Source organism: Adiantum capillus-veneris, chromosome 4 (genome assembly GCF_014529385.1).
Source record: "Adiantum capillus-veneris isolate H3 chromosome 4, ASM1452938v2, whole genome shotgun sequence".
In the NCBI taxonomy this organism is placed as follows: Eukaryota; Viridiplantae; Streptophyta; class Polypodiopsida; order Polypodiales; family Pteridaceae; genus Adiantum; species Adiantum capillus-veneris.
In genome coordinates, this window is record NC_140934.1 from 159,263,027 (window position 1) to 159,281,450 (window position 18,424).

Here is an 18,424-nt window from a genome sequence, read left to right on the forward strand (position 1 = left end):
CGCCTTGAGATTCCAAAAATTCTAGTTGAGAGGAAGAGGAAAAGGAAAAACCCCGCCTACATTTTGAAGAAAACAATGTATAAATAGTCCTTTTCCACCAGTGTGCAACTTGTGGGTTGTGATCAAGTCATCTGTACTCAATTGCACGTCTAGCAGGTCGGATAACTGCATCATAAATCGCGACATAAGATGTAGGCAATGACTGAATGGAGGGAACTCCATGGCTACAAGCAGTCTGAGCAGAACGTGATGGCAGAGAAATGGATGGGTTGGTGGCAGGAGAGGAGGGGGCCGAAATGAAAGGAGTGATATGGATGAAGAATGAGAGGGCGAGTGAAAAGGTGAAATGAGTGTCTGCTGTGATTTGGAGATGACAGCGGCGTATGCTATAGATGCAAAAACATGTGTAACCATGAGAGGAGGCAAAGATCTGGCGTGGTGTAGCATGGCTCTCTGAAAACAGGAAAACCTGGAGAGATGTGGGAGAAATCACGCACCACCTTGGCTCTTGTAACCTTGAATGGATATATAAGTTGCGGGATGTGGGTGAGGATAAGCCACACTGGAGGTTTGTTACCAGCTGTAAGTCTACCGGCACTAGACGAGGTTTTTGCAACTTTATCAGTGACTGTAGAACCTGTGAATGGAACCAACCAAACAGGCGCTTGCCCTTTCCTTACGAAGAGTGTTATGGCGTCCTCATAAGAGCTCAATGGGCAGCCCTAGGCCTGTCCATCCCAAAGTTCCAGGGGTAGTATGGAATCGGTTACAATGCAAGATCGTTCGATGAGCATATGCAGTCACTTACAAGATGAAAGAGGAAATCTTCTAATGGAAAGCGTCTTTACTTCCATTTACTCACATTTATCGGCACCTGTGTTTATCAGCTTCTTTCTGAAAAAATATTGTTGATTTTGGTAGTGCTGCCAGTTTATATAGTGTTATCTTAAGTTATATCATTTCGAAGATTAATGTACTCTCTTGGCAGGCTAACATCCGTATTCTAGCGCTTCAACAGGCAGCAGCATTTACAAAAAGCAATCCGAAGGTACTGATAATGATGAATACTTATCATGCTGCTCAATGTGCTCTCATGCATGATTGTTTCATTCTCCTGCACTGTAAGGTTTATGTAAGTGAATTTGCGAAAGACACAAATGATATTATTCTAGATGCAGATTATATTATTATTTTTGTGTATCTTTGCCTCATTCGTGGGCAATTTACTCCTTGATGTTTGTAGTATGGTTGTTTGTGGTTGTGTTTTGTGGGTATGTGTGTGTGCCAAGTCGTGCAAAAGTGCTGTTGTTAAGAGCCTTGGGCTAGAGAGAGCTAAGAAAACCATATTCCGTCTCTATAGCTCAAGTAATTTTTAACTTAAAATGCATGCAGACTTGCAGTACTCCATAAGATATCCACAAACCTTTAAAAACAGGTGTTCTTGGGAAATTGTCTTGTTGATGGTCCACCTTTGGGATGGTTGTCAAGTGGTGCTTGGCCTCTGTGTAAGATATACAGCTTCAAAAAAGACCAGTCCTTCATCTATCCTGATACTGTAGATCTGCTTCAGCAGTGTGTTTCTCTATCTCTGACCACCGGCTTCCCTTCCAAATTGTTTGACCTGGTTCATGCTGCGGTGCTTCATCTTGTTCTTCTATCCTCTCTCTTCTGCTTCTGCGCCATCTCCTTTTGCCCCTTCAGCTTCTTCATTGAAGTCTCGATGCTGTGAAGCGTCTACCATATCCTGTCCTTCATTCTCGTGTTCCACTTTCTTATCCTCTTCCTGGTCATTTTCATTTTCAATGGTGCAACAGCTAATACCATCTTTTTCTGTACCAGCAGCTCCTGTTTGTGGCTGCATCCCAGTGGTGGTGGTTTGGCAAGATAGGCAAGCACCTAGTAACGGAAAGCACGCGTACAATAGGGCTGTATGAGGGAGGGTTTACTTTGTTCTTACTAAAGATAGAAATTGCCCCTGGCAACCCTGAATTATCACAACTTAGGCATTTATTGGATAACTTATATCTTAGGGTGCAAAAATCTGATCACTAATCTGTGAGGCTTTTCCCTTGCAAGATCAAAGATGAACAGAAATTGGAGGAACAATGAAGCTTACCTCTTTCCAGAGCTCATTCAGACACTGATACAGCCGAAACGTTGGCGTCGTAGCCTGATCTTGTTTGAGCTCTCTGGCAGCAGCTCTCTAATGTAGGAGCACTGAGAATGAACTTGTCCAGCGAACCGTAGGAGTCCCATTTGTTGGGATTAAAGCCCAAGTGGCCTCTTATGCGGATATGGCCGGCCGCCCGCCTAACTCACTTACCTCTAACTCTTTGTATATATTCACTTATACTTTGTGAATACTAAGGAATTGGGAGATAACCCTTCTAACAGTTCTCTGCGTACTGTACTGTGTAAGCTCACTGTGTGTGTGTGTGAGAGAGTCGACCCACGCTCCGCTCCGCGACTTCAATTGGTATCAGAGCCTTGGTTCAGTGCGGTTTTGTGCAATCGCGCGCGCGCGCACTTTTCCGGCAGATTCTGGATCCGGAGTTCGAAAATTCACACTCGGCGTTCCGAGAGCGTTTCCATGAGGCGACCTGGGGTTTTACCCCCCTTTCGAAGCCGTTTATGCCCTCAGAATTTCGTTCTGAGCACTACAGTAGAAGATAGATTTCAGCCGCAAAGAAATCCGTCTTGTGTAGATTGGCAAGCAGGAGGTGGCCGACATCAATATTGGCATCGACATACATCACTCATTAGTCTTCAGAGCATCACCTATAGACCAGGTACACATATATATCATCAGATATATATATTGCAGTCTGCATTGTTACTTCTTGTGCTTGCCAGGTTCCAGGGGAGGTGTGGCCATACGACGGCTTGACACCACTGGCATGTATTGCAGATTGATGTACTGTGATTGTGGGTCTGCTAGTTGTGAGTCACGCTAGCAGACAGACCGTCGCAGCGGTCATAGGACAGTGATTGGTCTATTATAGGATGTATGCTAGTTCTGGGCAGTTTGCTGAGCCATCTGAGAGGGTTGTGTGTGAGGTTTTTTGAAGCCAAGCACTGGGGGCTGGGTTACCCAGTGTGAGGTGGATTAGGTTGCTGGAGTTCCCCTCTACACGCATCCTCTTCGGCGACTTTTATCCCATAGGATGTATGACTTTGTGTAGACACTGGATTGCATCTTATGCGTCAGGCCGTTGAGGCATTGTTCAGGGTTCAGTTTTGAGACAGATACAGGTTCTGTCATCGCCCAGAGAGGAGACAGTGTATGCTTACAGGACAACATATTACAGAAATTTTTTAGATTTGTCACTGGTCAGCTATTTATGATTGTTTTTTGAGCTATCTTTTGGTTCTCAGAGCTCAGTTTACAGGGGAGACTCTGTCAAAAATTTTCAAAATACTGACAGTTTCTGTGGAGAGGTGTTCAGCTTGTTGATTACAGCTTGTTTACTGTGTACAGAGGCCAGTTTACAGGGGAAACTCTGCCGGATTTTTCTCAGGAGTAAACAGTTTGGCAGATATGGCATCTTCTCAAAGTGAGACTCTTTACAACATAAAGAAGCTGGATGGCACAAACTTTCCATTCTGGAAGAATCAGATTTGGAGGTTTTGGTGCAGAAAAAACAAGTGAAGCCACTGAAGCTCATAGGAGAGAGACCAGAAGGTATGGCTGAAGATGAGTGGGAAGAGCTTGACGAGTTAGCTTGTTCCACAATCATGCTGACACTGGCAGAAAATGTTTACTTCAACGTAGCAAAAGAGACTACAGCGTATGGCGTATGGCAAAAGCTATGTGGTATGTACGAGAAACAAAGTGCTGCTTCTCAGATTTACTGGCTCAAGAAATTGGTGGATTTGAAGATGAAGGAAGGGACAGCCATGTCAAATCATGTGAATGAATTTCACACAATTTTCAGCCAGTTAACAGCACAGGAGATAGTCTTTCCAGATTCAGTGAAGGCTATGTTTCTCTTAATCACTTTGCCAGACAGTTGGGATACTTTTCGTACAGCGTTAAGTAATTCTGTCGTGCCAGAAGGTCTTACAAGTGCCAATGTAGAAGGCAGCTTGCTCATAGAGGAAGTGAACAGGAAGAACATTGACAAAGGCAAAGGCAATAGTGCTTTGGTCGTTCGAGGGAGACAACAGTTTAAAGAGAAGAAGGGTAAGAAGGCACAAAACCGAAGTAAGTCTCGTGATTCGAAGTCAAAGGATGACATAGAATGCTACCATTGTGGCAAGAAGGGTCACATGAAGCGAGACTGTACGAAGTGGAAACAAGAAAAAGGAAAAACAGTGTTCTGAGCAAGATGAAAAGAAGAGTTCAGTGAAGATTGAAGAGGTGAATGTCACAGGATCTGGTTCAGACAGTGATTCTGGTATAGCAGCTGGTGACATCTTCCTTACAAGCAATCTTGATTCTGTTTTCTTGACTGCAGAGGATGGACATGCTATGAGTGATTGGATTATCGACTCAGGGGCATCTTTACATGTTTCTCCGCACAAAGAGTGGTTTACATCATATGTGGCTACTAAAGATTATGTTAGACTTGGCAATGAGCAGGTTTGTGACATACTTGGAGTGGGAGATGTGCAGTTGAAGTTTCAGAATGGCTCTTCTTTATGGCTCAAGAATGTCAGACATGTTCCAGCAATCCGAAAGAGCTTGATTAGTACAGGGAAGTTGGATGATGCGGGTTATGTGACAGTTTTTGGGAATAGCGCTTGGAAGATCTCCAAAGGTTCGATGGCTGTAGCACATGGAAGCAAGTCAGGAACTCTGTACACTTTACATGTTTCAGAGGTTAAAAACCATGTAATTAATGTGATTTAACAGCCAAGTGTGTCACTGTGGCATCGTAGGTTGGGACATATGTCAAAAAGAGGAATGGAAATACTTTCTCATTATGGTTATTTGCCTGGCTTTTCATTTCAAGATTTTGAGTTTTGTGAGCATTGTGTTTATGGTAAGCAAACACAGGAACCGCACAGATCAAAGAGGAATCATAGGGACGAACGGTTAGCTCTTGTACACAGTGATCTATGCGGACCAATGCCTAGTTTGTCACTAGGGGGAGCATCGTACTTTTGTACATTCATAGATGACTATTCTCGCAAAGTATGGGTTTACTTCTTGAAGCACAAGGATGAGGTGCTCAAGGTCTTTAAGACATTCTTGCAGCTGGTGGAGAATCAGAGTGCTCAGAAGCTGAAGTGCTTGAGAACTGACAATGGTGGAGAGTACGTTTCCAAAGCTTTTCAAGACTTTTGTGAAGCAAAAGGGATGAAGCGGGAACTTACTCCACCATATAATCCTTCACAGAATGGGGTTGCAGAACGTATGAATAGGACCATACAAGAGAAGGTCAGAAGCATGTTGTCAAATGCTGAGTTGCCTGATGGATTTTGGGCGGAAGCAGTGGCTACAGCAGTCTATTTGATCAACACGTCTCCTAGTAAGGTTCTGGATAAGAGTGCAGTGGCCGAGATGCTATGGACAGGCAAGGCACCTTCGTATAAGCATCTCAGAGTCTTTGGTTGTGAAGCTTATAGCCATATTCCTAAGGAGTTCAGAAATAAGTTAGAACCAAAGAGCAAGAAGTGTATATTTCTTGGCTACGGAGAATCGGGCGAGATGGGTTACCGGCTTTGGGATCCTGAGTCCAGAAAGCTTATTCGTAGCAATGATGTGCATTTCAATGAAGCCAAGTTTCACGCTAAGCCAGAGAAGACAGAGGAGATCAGAAGAGTTGTCTTCAGGGAAGATGGACCTAGTGCTAGCACATCAAGACAGCATGGTCAGGCTCAGGAACAGCCTATAGTGGCTAGAGAGTCAGAATCAGTTGTGGTAAGACGTTCTGAGCGTGTCTCCAAACCACCTGATCGTTATGTGTCATCTCTAAATTATGTCATGCTCACAGATTGCGGAGAACCATCTTGTTACAAGGAAGCATTACAAGTGGTTGACTCGAAAAAATGGCAGTTGGCCATGCAGTCAGAGATGACAGCTCTGCATAAAAACAAGACATGGAAGTTGGTTAAATTACCACAGGGCAAAAAGGCTCTACCTTGTAAATGGGTTTACAGGTATAAGATCACCGCTCATGATAGTCAGCCAAAGTACAAAGCAAGGCTTGTTGCCAAGGGCTTTAAGCAAGAACAAGGCATTGACTTTGATGAAGTCTTCTCTCCAGTGGTCAAGATGACTACATTGAGATGCTTTCTTGCATTGGTTGCTATATTGGATTTGGTGTTGCACCAAATGGATGTCAAGACAGCGTTCTTGCATGGTGATTTAGATGTGGAAATTTACATGCAGCAGCCAGAAGGGTTTGTTGAGAAAGGCATGGAACATTTGGTATGCCAGTTGTTAAAGAGTCTTTATGGCTTAAAACAATCACCGAGGGCATGGTACCATAAGTTCCACCAGTTTATGCTTTCTCAAGGCTACAAACGTAGTGAGTTTGATCACTGTCTATATACAAAGCAGGCTAAGGATGGCAGTTGGCTGATCCTTATTTTGTATGTGGATGACATGTTGATTGCTGGCAAACACTTGGAAGAAATTTCAGCTTTGAAGTCAAAGATGGCAAAATCGTTTGACATGAAAGACATGGGTGAGGCAAGTCATATACTTGGTATGCGCATTGAGAGAGACAGATCAAAGAAGTTGATTTGGTTATCTCAAACAGAGTATATTGACAAGGTTTTGCAACGTTTCAATATGGAGAAGGGAAAGGCATTGAGTGTTCCATTGCCACCATATGTGAAACTTAGCAAACAAGATTGTCCTGTGTCTGAGGAAGAAAAGGCTGAAATGGATAAGATTCCATATGCGTCTGCAGTGGGTAGTTTGATGTATGCAATGATTGCTACACGTCCGGATATTGCATTTGCAGTGGGAGTGGTTAGCAGATATATGTGAAATCCCGGCAAGAAACATTGGGAGGCAGTGAAAGGTATCATGAGATACTTAAAACATACAAAGAGTATGCGCATATGCTATGGTAGTCAGGATTTGAGTGTTAGAGGATACACTGACTCAGATTATGCAGGAGACTTGGATAAGAGGAGATCTACATCAGGCTATGTCTTTACATTGGCTGGAGGTGCCATATCATGGCGATCTCGATTACAAGATTGTGTTACGCAGTCTACTACAGAAGCTGAGTATGTTGCAGCAAATGAGGCATGCAAAGAAGCTATTTGGCTTGGTAGATTGGTTGCAGACTTGGGAATCAAAGTAGATATGCCAGAGTTATATTGTGATAGTCAAAGTGCTATACAATTGGCAAAGAATCCAGTGTTCCATTCAAAGACTAAGCATATTGATGTCAAATATCACTTCATTAGGGAAGTACTTGAAGACAAGCAGATACAACTGCTGAAGATCCACACCAAGGACAATCCTGCTGATCTACTCACAAAGGGACTTCCAGGAGAGGGCTTTGTGCATTGTCGTGAGTTATTGGGCATTGGATAGATGGCAGCCATGTAAATCTTTGTACATTTATGTTCATAGATTTACAATTACTTAAAGTGCCACATTGGACTTTAAGTGGGAGGTTGTTGGGATTAAAGCCCAAGTGGCCTCTTATGCGGATATGGCCGGCCGCCCGCCTAACTCACTTACCTCTAACTCTTTGTATATACTCACTTATACTTTGTGAATACTAAGGAATTGGGAGATAACCCTTCTAACAGTTCTCTGCGTACTGCACTGTGTAAGCTCACTGTGTGTGTGTGTGAGAGAGTCGACCCACGCTCCGCTCCGCGACTCACTTACCTCTAACTCTTTGTATATACTCACTTATACTTTGTGAATACTAAGGAATTGGGAGATAACTCTTCTAATAGTTCTCTGCGTACTGTACTGTGTAAGCTCACTGTGTGTGTGTGTGTGAGAGAGTCGACCCACGCTCCGCTCCGCGACTTCACCATTTCTGTAGACTCATATTGACCTGTCCATAGTTGGCTGGACATTGGCCAAGGGGTCCAAACCTGTGGTAGACCAGACAAGGAGTAGAAGGCACGCAACAAAAGGAAGGGGGTTGCGAGGAGGAAGTTTTGTCAGAGAACTACAAAGCTTCAGACTCTCAGCCGAGGAGAGATTGGAATGTTTCAAACAGGGCAAGTGTTTCATGTGTGAGTAGGGCCATATTTCGGCCAAGTGTGTGATCAAGGAGGAAAACAAAGACTAGGAAAGCAAAGAAGAACGTAGGACTTGTGTTTGCTGCTGACCCTTTGGGGATGCACCTTAAAGGGTCAGCAGCAAGATGATGAGCCTATAGGGTTGTGGAGAGCATAATAGGCCTTGGTCTTGTTTGAGGATGGTGCTAGGGTGACTGCTCGCATCGTGGAATCCCGGTTAAACATTCCAACGAGCTTGAACCCACATAAAGTTTGAATGGGTGGAGAAATTTCCTTTGTAACAGATTTCGCAATGGCCAACATGCCTTCGCATTACTCGCATCCCAATCGACACACGATTTTTGATACTCGTCATCTTGAAGGATGGTAAACTTGTTGCTGGGATCCCTTATAGGACGCGGCTTCGAGCCGTCAACTATGTCCCATAAGCCTTTCCGCGTGAACTAGAGTCGCATAATCAAGTTCCAATGCCTGGAGTTATCACCGTTCAGTTTGTCGTTGGCGCTTGACGGGGGGGGCATATTGAAGTTGCAAGATGTGGAAAATTTTCTTCCTTACTCACTCGAAGGAATGGCCACATAAATTCCCAAGCCGCACCAAATTCTGTAAAAGGGAAGCTCCAAAAGCCTTTATTTCCACGTCACCAAGATGGTCAACCTTTGCCGCCGTGCGCCGCTCTCTATGCCGCCCACCACTAGGTGGACTCATAGCGTTTTAAAACGTTGGGTCATCCAAGGGGCAATCACAACTGGCAGTAGAGAACGTTTTAAAACGCTATCGTGTCAGGGTCAAACTCGGTTGGGCGAATGGCTTGGTTGAGCTTGACTAGTGTCGAGGTGTAGTCATCGCTCTCTCCCCACCAAGTAGAGGGCAGCCCTCCGATGTGGACCGAAAGTGCCATTCCTTCCTGTTGGCGACGTTCTTGTATGCACTCTTCTACCTTGGAGGAGACAATGATGATTGCTTCGTGTACTTGAGTGGCAAGGGTGTCCACGCTTGTGGTGAGGGTGTGCTTCACTTCCTTTGCCTTGGCGAGAAGGTGCTCGTTATGGGCTTGTTTTTCATACTTCAAGGAGGAAAAACGCATCTCAGGGGCTACAAGACGCGCCTTGAGCTCTGCGTTCTCGTCCTTGAGTTCTCAAATTTGAGCTTGAAGATGATCCATCAGATCCAACAAGAGTGGGCTCAAAAAGGCATGTCCACTTTACCGGGAGAAGGAGCTGCCGTGTTGCATCGTATCTAGGAGAAGCCCCGTTCATGATGAAAGGTCTGCCTTGTTTGCTTGCTTGATGAGTAGGCCGGACTTTACTTTGTTTGCTTGCTTGAGGTGTAGGTCGAACTTGAGCCTCTGCCTTCCCTGTGGGGAGGGCTCCTTGTTTTTAGGGCCACTATATTTCCTTGTTAGCGACGGCTTGATGAGACACTACCGCCGACGGCGGTGAGTCAAGGTTAAGATGGTGCCAAGGTCGAGTTCGCTAAGCTGAATAGGTTGGCGTCGAGGTCGAGGTCGAGTTCCGCGCTAGAGCCGTGGTGTAGAGGGGTTGGGGTCACGGTCGGTATTGGGTATAGCTTGGGAGAAGGGGGTAGGGGCGGAGTTGTGGGGTGCTAAGTGCTCTCCGGCAGGGCTGCCCCTCGGCCCAGGGAGGCGGACGAGAGGGAGGAGGAGGTGGGTGAACCTCTCCTACTACAGCTAGGGTTAGAGAGATTTGATTTGGTATTAACGTCTGCGGGGGGCCCATGGGACCTCAAAGTGATACATAGTCTCCCCTCACGGGGGTGGATGGTGTAGTGTGTGTTATTCTCTTTTTGTGTTCCTATGAGTGTCTTTTGATGCTCAAGTATGCGGGTGAGGTATGTTCCGAGAGCTGTAGGGGAGGGGTCTGTCTTGGATAATAGGTCCGCAAAGGTAGAACAACCGCTTAGAAGTGGTTGAAAATTAGCCGGATGTGAGCGTATTCTGGGCATTCCAATGTCACATGTGCTTCATCTTCGGGAGCTTGCATTGTACATGATGTGCATATCAGTTTAGAAGCATCAATTTTCAGCCAGCCCTCTGTTTCTATTTTGAGCATATGTGACCTTGTGCGCATCAAAGAGATGGCTCTTCGTGCCATGTGGGGCATGGGTGTTCGTATGTGGGCCTGGGCTTCCATTGGGTTTGTGCTATAGCCTTCCCAATACTTTGTGTTGACATGCTTGCAATAGTATTCAAATTTCGAGCGGTGTTGCGTTGTCTTCCACTTGGTGTGGAGGCTATTTAGTAATGCAATTTCAAAATTCAGCATGTATTCTCCCTCCTTGCCCTCCTCAATAAGCATGTCCACATATGCTTGTACATTCCATTTAGCAAACCATTATTTAATGTCTTGTATGAGGCTCGATGACAGAAATTTACTTTTCTTTTTGTCTTTTGTGGCGCACATCCCGTTTCCCATGCAATGCGGGGGATTCGAGTAGTAGGCATCGCTTTGACCTTCATGATATACGTGTACATTTTTTGCAATGCTTTCATTTCTAGTGGTCTCTTGCCTGTCTCTAAGAGTAGCATGGAGTATGGTGTCGTCTTTTTGACCCCCATGTGTCGACATAGAAACTTTTTCTGAATTTTTTCAATTTCATTCCATGTGTGGGCTGAAATGCTTGCTTCCCAGATTTCCACTCCGTAGAGGATGGCTTGCACTACGCATGTCTCAAAGATGGTCGCTTTTATCTCCCATCTTTTTATGCTCCTTTGTGTGCACATGTTTTCAAATTGATAGTACTTGGCATGGCCGATGTCAATTCTATTATGTGCGCATTGTCCCCAAGCATAGTTGCACGGGATGTCAATCCCCAAGTACTTGAAACTGTCGACTTTCTCAATTTGTTTCCCTCGATACATGAGGGGGGCGTGGATATCCATCTTACGAGTCTTTACAATCATGAACTTTGTTTTGTCTACATTGATTGATAGACCCACATTTTCACAAAAAGCATGTAACGCATTGACCAATTTCTGTAGAGCTATAATGTCATGGGCGGAAAGAGCCACATCGTCTGCATAGATGAGCATGAGAAGTGTAAGCATCCCGATGGCTGGTTCATCCCCCTCTAGTTGAGGGAGGAAACTTTCTATTTGATCAATGCACAATCCAAAAAGAGTAGGGGAGAGATGGCATCCTTGTTTGACCCCCATGTTGCTCGAGAAAGCTTTGGACAGCCCTTCGTGCGTTTTTAGTTGACATATGACACTGTCATAGAGACGTGCTACCGCACTCCTGAGATGCATCGGTACTTTTATGCATTCCATCCTTTTCCATATACCCATTCTCGGAACCGTATCGAAGGCTTTGGTGAAATCTACAAAGCAACAGTATAATGTTTTTCCCTTTAGCCGACTCTCTTCCATTAATACCTTGAGTGAAACAAGGTGATCAATGGTTCGGAAACCTGCTTGTTCTTTTGCTCGTTTTCCATTTTTCTCTGCCCATGTGCTTATGCTTTGTTCTAAGATTCTTCCCAAAAGCTTTGCCATGCAAGATCCTACCATAATGGTACGGTAGTTGGTAGGCTCCTTTTTTGTAAAGTGCTTTGATCTAGTTCTTTTGCCAATCCTTTGGAGAGAGAGAGAGAGAGAGAGAGAGAGAGAGAGAGAGAGAGAGAGAGAGAGATATGAAATAAAATGTTATATTAACGTCTTCGAAAGGCCAAAATGACCTATGAGACCATTACAATTGGTGAATCTTATATCATGTCTGAGTCTTTCCCCTGATGTCCTCAGCAAGCTCTCCCTAAGTCTGCGCAGCTCTAGCAGGAACAATCCGAGACAACTCTGATCCTTGTATCTCATGACTCTAGAAAATGGTCTGAAACCTTCTCTGAACAAGGAGTGGAAGCGGCTGCGTATCTCATAGTACGTCGGGCAATGACATGTGTAGTGCAACTCTGTCTCTGGCTCGAAGTTACATAGGTGACATATCTTGGCCCCTGTTGACACCCCTCAAAATCGGCCAGTCTCGATCTGGAGCTGATGTGAGGATGTGCGTATGTGCCCAATAGCGCATCGTATCCCATGAGATAAGTGCGTATCCATTTATGCATGCCTAATCACAAAACCGTCCTCCGTGAGTTGGAGAAGATGCTCTCTGTAGAAGGCTATCTTTGTGCCCAACTCCTGTGTCGGCTGTATCCATGTGCTCCTGGTATCTAGCTGAATTAGATCCTTGCATATGAGTCTGGTGATCTTTGTCCGTGTGAGAGACAGGGAGGGTGGATCCAGGGAGTATTGAAATGGAGGCAATCTATCCAAGCTAAAACCATGTGACTGAAACCATGTTGTCATCTGTCCATATGTACATGCTGTATCGCCTTGTAGCGCTAGTTGTCGAGATGGCTCTAGGGCAAGTCAAGCGTATCTGTCCCTGGAGAGATCCCATAAACCGTGTATAAAGGATACTGATCTAGTCAATGACTCCATCATCGGGGGGGGGGGGGGGGGGGGGGGCTAGCTCGGCTCGGATAATCTCATGCGGCACCGAGGCCTTAGCCCGAATCATCCGAGCGGTCATAGAGACCATAGGCCTCTCCATACATATCCATCCATTTGTGTTGCCAGACCTCCCATGGTGGTCTACTGAGGGTCCCCATACCTGTACTGCATAGAGCATAGCTGCAGTCACTAGAGTGTCAAAAAGCCAGAGCTTTGTTCGCGGTTCTTGAAAGTGAACCTGCGCCTCCCAAGGCTGCATATGCTCCCATCAGTCTAGTCTGTGATGCTCTCCTCAGTGAAAACACCGGTCCACCGAAGACTACCCGAAGATAAGTACATGCATTTCTGTACTCCACAATCTCCTGATCATACGTAAATGTGGGTGCTGACCTCCTAACCCACTGTGGTGTGGTGTTGAACACCATAACCTTGGTTTTCGCCAGGTTGACAGACAATCCACTGTCATGAGCAAATGTATGCAAAGCATCCAAACGGCGGTGCATCCCCTCTGGAGAGTCAGAAATCAACACAATATCATCAGCATATAGTAACAACGGAATCCACATCCCTGCTAGCTGAGCCCCTCTGTCTCCCTGACGCTCTACATAGTCCGCAGACTCATCCACATACATCCCAAAAAGAGTCGGAGATAGGGGGCATCCCTGCTTTACTCCAATAATGGAGTGGACCATGTCAGACATTCCCTCAGTAGTGCGTACCCGGCCCATCATAGTCCTGTATAAAGCCAGAATACCCCATATCAGCTCTGTAGGCACACCCATGTCCTGTAGTCTGCGTACAAGTCTGGCTCTAGGCACTCTGTCAAAAGCTTTGCGGAAATCCACAAAGCTACAATAGATCCTCTTGCCATGGTGTCTACCCTCTTCAATAATAGCTCAGAGTGTCAGAATTTGGTCAAGCGTGGAGAAACCTCTCCTGAATCCTTCTTGCCTTGGTGCTCGTATGCCCTCTCGTTTTGCCCATCTACTGAGCTTCTGCTCAAGAACGGATACATACAGCCTAGCTAATGTGTGACCAACCATGATGGTGCGATATTTCCCGGGAATCATGGGATCTCCCGACTTGAAAATAGGAACAATCGTAAACATACTTCAAGTCTCAGGGAAGCCTTCATACATGGCTCGATTAAACATCATAGCAAGGAGCTTTGCAAGCATATCTCTAGCATGGACGAAGTGCTTTGCTACCAGACCATCATGATCATGTGCTCTCCTTGTCTTCATCCTGTCAATGGCTTTGCTTACCCTCTCGGCACTAAAGAAAGAACATGTCTCTGAGCATGTCTCTGGTGGGTCCAGCAAAGGTGGTTGCCCTGATGCTGTATAGAGAGATGTGGCATATTCCCCCCATGTCTCTGTGGAGGTGACCGCTGGTGGTGGTGAATGCTCATGGAATAGCCTCCATGCTTCGCCTGAGTCTTGACTCATAAATAGCTGATACAAGTCCCACTCTAGCTGAGATAGATAAGCCCTTCTCTTTCGTCACACTAGGCGGCGAAAGATAATCGGTGACTGTCTATGTGTGGTAATACCCATGAGCACTTCCCTCTGTAATTTGATCCTCGTCTCTCTACACTCCTCATCATACCAACTGTTCTGGGGCATGCTCCCAGATCGTCTCCGTGTAGGCTGGCTGTGGGGGTGTGCCTCTTGATGCTGCATCATGGAGCATCTTTGTCAGTATTTGAGTGAGTTCAGCTAGTGGCCTTCCCGGCTTCTGAGTGCATATACACAGAATGCGTGTGCCTCATGAAGGTATACCGAGTGTGTGTGGGGACCTCTCCTAATGGAGTTGTGCTGAACTGAAACGTCAGGGTGAAAGACAAGATAGCATGATCAACTGCTACCCCTGAACGAATGGAATGAGATTTGGCTGGGCCATAACATAATCCACTGTGCTAGCACCATGTCGGTGTGGAAAGCAAGTAAAACCTCCAGCTGTCGAAAATTTCTGTAGGCCATTCAAAATGGCCAATCTATGTGCAGTGTATTCCATATCTATCAAGTATCTGCCATGCTCAGTGTATTCCTCATCTTGAGATAGTTTGGATAGGCCCATCGCTGTAATGTCCAGCTCCCTAAGCATCTCCTCGGAAGTATCATAAAATATTGTCTCGTGATGGGCAGTCCTAGCATTGAAGTCCCCTAGTATGATAATGTCACCATCCTTGGAAAACTCCCATATGTCATTATCCAAAATAGCAAAGCGGGACTGTCCTCTAGGTGATAAATATACTGACGTACTAGGAGGAAAGTAATAGATAGCAATGTAGAGGTATCTTGCCGTCTTTGCCTTGAGCCTCACCCACATGTACCTAGCCTGTTCATCCTTGTGCGGCAATTGTTTCGTTTCTTTCGTCGCGCTCGCGGTCCTTAGCTTCATGTTGTACTACTTTGCTTGCTAGTTGTGCTAACGCAACTCGATTCGTTTCTTGTTGTTGTGCCATCATGTCCAACATCGACTTGACCATCGCCTCCATAGAAGTTGGTCCAACTCGTGGCGTAGATGGCGAAGGGGGAGGGTCGGAAAAATCTCTTGGTGGGGAGAACTCTTCGTCGCCTCTCTCATGCTCATCACTTGTATGCGAAGTATCCATTCCGTTTCAGGTGACGACCATGCACTATGATCTTTGGTTCTTAAGTTCACGAGGAACTTGGGTTCTTGAGGGTCTTGGGTTCTTGGGTTCTTGGGTTCTTGAGGATCTGCTGAAATCTGCTGCAAGTAAAACGCTGATTTTCGGGGCTGTTTTGGTGCTGCTGAAAAACGCTGAATTTCCCTTGATAAAAACGCTGATGTCTGCTGTGTTTAGGGCTGAAAACGCAGGTTTATTTGCTGCTGAAAACGCTGGATGCAAAGGATGCAATGTGGTCCTAATCCTGTGGAAAACACTAAGGCAAAAAGGGTTGCTGGCGATGCTACAAAACGCTACGGCTGAAGCTGCTGGCGATGATGCTTGGGTCCAAAACCGCCAGGCTGCTAGGGAGTGGAAACGCTAGGCAAATGGGTGCTTGAGGGTTCTTGCTGAGAGAGGGGATGACCTGTTGCCAAAGGCCTGTTGTACTCTTGGCTCATCTGCCATTTAGTGCGAACTTTGGTTTGCTTATATATTTTCTTACCCAAATTGCCCTATCTACTCTTGTTGGGAAGTCACTTAAATTAACAAGTGAAAAATGTCAAAAATAGGGAAAATAGGCTAAATGCATTGGGAAAATCCCCTAATCGATTCTAATGGATTCTGATGGAGATACTGATGATCATGCTGTGTGCAACCAAAGGATATACATCTACACTAAGTGACTGGGCATGCACGGTCTACGAATAGACTCACAAAAGTGCCAGATCACTTCTAAATCTAGTGACATCCCCTCCTTTTCAAAGTGAGGTACTGGTACCGAACTGTATGGCATCGAGGGAGATCGCCAATAGCATTCGGAATCTTGGAAGGGACTCTTGGCCGGCCCACGCTGATGTGTGGATCGTGCGGTACTTGAATTTCGTAAAGGTCTGCAATGCCTGCTTCTTTGGGCCGCGCCGAAAGCAACACAAAGTCTTTTGTGGCTCCTTCAATGCTTCAACTTCGTCTAGAATCCTGCTTCTTTCTTCTTCAAGAATTTCCATGGCTGAAATTTTGTGAAACCACTTACAACACAAAACCATGAACATACCTATTCCATGTAAAGTGAGTGGAAAAAATCTTGTCTTCCTCAAAGACTGTGCATGCAATGTAGATGAACAAAGAGACGGAGTAACAAACCGTTCATCAAACACATGCAAACAATGAGATCGAATCTTGTCATGCTGATCTAAATCAATCAACTGTGGGAAAACCCAATGGAAATGCCCACTCTTGATGCTCATACTTTCATGTGCTCTTTCTACAACTGTGTCGTGCCAAGGAAGAGACATGGAATGTGACTTCCGTGAATGCATACTTTTCAGCTTTTCATGAACAATCCGTATACATTTGTGCTCATTCATGAGTGAAACGTGCTCAACGTACAATATGTCATGCCTAGGAAAAGGGATCACATAAAGACGCTGACTAAAATACAGGAAACGATCACGAATGAAACACTCGTACGATGCGTGCGTATCAATCATGCGAACAGAATACTTTCTGTGAGGGTTGTTTGGACCTAGGCTCGAGAGCCAAGATCGATCCTTCGTGATTGATCGAATCTGCAACGAGGTTAGCTTCGCTAGAAAAAGCATCAACTAACACATCATCCTCTTGAACAATCACATCTTCTTCATGCAACTGATCATGCTCGTGAGAAATCACATCTTGATCATGCAAATCATCATGCTTGTCTCTATCATCCAAATCATCATGCTGATTATTGTCAATCAAATCATCATGCTGCTCACAATCATGCAAATCGTGTGTGTCATGCATTGGAGAAAAAGAGACTGAGAGAGTCTCCTTCGCATGAATCCGTTCAATCTTGTCCTGCATATTAGCAATGAGAGATGGAGAATGAACAATGTCCTCTCCATGAATGACAATGGGAGAATCACTTTTGGCATTGAGAGTGAAAGTGTTAGCCTCCCAATCAATGAGAGGGTTAGCATTACGAAACCATCGAATGCCCAAAATCATATCACATCCTGAGAGAGGAGAGACAACAAATCTTCTAGTGAAGGAAGCGTTTTGAATTGCAAACAACACATCAAGGGACTCCTCCATGATGAGTGTCCATACCGGGAACAAAGCCAGAGAGCTCGATAGGAGATCTCTGACTAACTTCTAGGCGGGCTCTCTCAACAAGAGAGGGACTGATCACATCATGCATACTACCTGGGTCAAACAATATGACAAAACGTTGCCCCGTCATATGACCATAACATTTAATGAGAGAATCATCAATGGGAGGGTCATGAGAAACTTGGGGCACACTCGTGTTATCATTAATTGCATGGATAGAGGAAGTGGGTGAGCAATCTGCGAGAGGGTGAGGTCATCTCCAAGAAAGATTCCAGTCTTCTTTAGAGTCCGTCTCCAAGAAAGATTCCAGTCTTCTATGGAGGGGAAGCGGAGGATGAGTGGCCTTTCTTTCGAGGTTTCTCCATTGCTCCCACTTTTCTTATTGCCCACTCTCCACGCCCTCGTATGCGTCTGCTCGTTAACCCCCACCAGAGTCATGAGTTCTTTCACCTCTTCATCCACATAATCTGGTCTCTGAGGCCACATATCCTTACGTGTAAGGCCCGCACACGTCTCCATTGCTCCTCTCCTAGTGTCAGGTTAATGATGGTTGGTGTGGGGATGGGGGTTATTTCCTTGCCCTTTCCTTTCTTGACAATCTCGATCTATTTTTTGGCCTTTTCTAGCTTTTTGTTGGGTCTTTGTGATGACATCTACCTACGAGGTCGTCATTTCTTTTTGTTGCTGCTCACCTTCTTTGATGGCCTGCACTTGTTCCGAGGATTATTTATACTTTCTAGAGTTGCTTGCACAATTTTGGTCGCCAAAGATTTTAGGCAAAGGGGTTCTATCTTTGTGCAGATCTAGACATTTGTGCAATCTATGAAGGTGACTACTGCCCCTACCACAGTCTTTTCAATTACTATCACTCTTGAGTGGATATGGGTGCTATGTTCACAGAGGATTGTGGTTATGGGCGGACCGAACTAGTGTGCCTTGAATGTCATGAGATGGGCACTTGGTGAGGGATTGCCTTGACAAAGATAGATTGGTCTAGGGAAACTAGTAACAAAAGCGTTTGCCGTAGGAGCTTGGGTGCAATTGAAGTCTCTGTCGTCTCT

The 18,424-nt window shown here is 45.3% G+C and overlaps 1 protein-coding gene across 3 annotated transcripts in view; it reads left to right on the plus strand.

Annotated features, from left to right (window-relative positions):
• The window catches only part of LOC147460233 (ARM repeat superfamily protein), a 234,605-nt gene that overhangs the window by 56,744 nt on the left and 159,437 nt on the right, over positions 1–18,424 (plus strand). For all 3 annotated transcript variants that reach the window (XR_015187951.1, XM_086511315.1, XM_086511316.1), the window contains one exon: positions 989–1,048. Coding sequence is in view for 2 of the 3 variants with exons in the window: in XM_086511315.1 (XP_086367441.1) it covers positions 989–1,048 (60 nt within the window). In the remaining variant the exon portion in view is untranslated. The remainder of the gene's footprint in view (positions 1–988; positions 1,049–18,424) is intronic.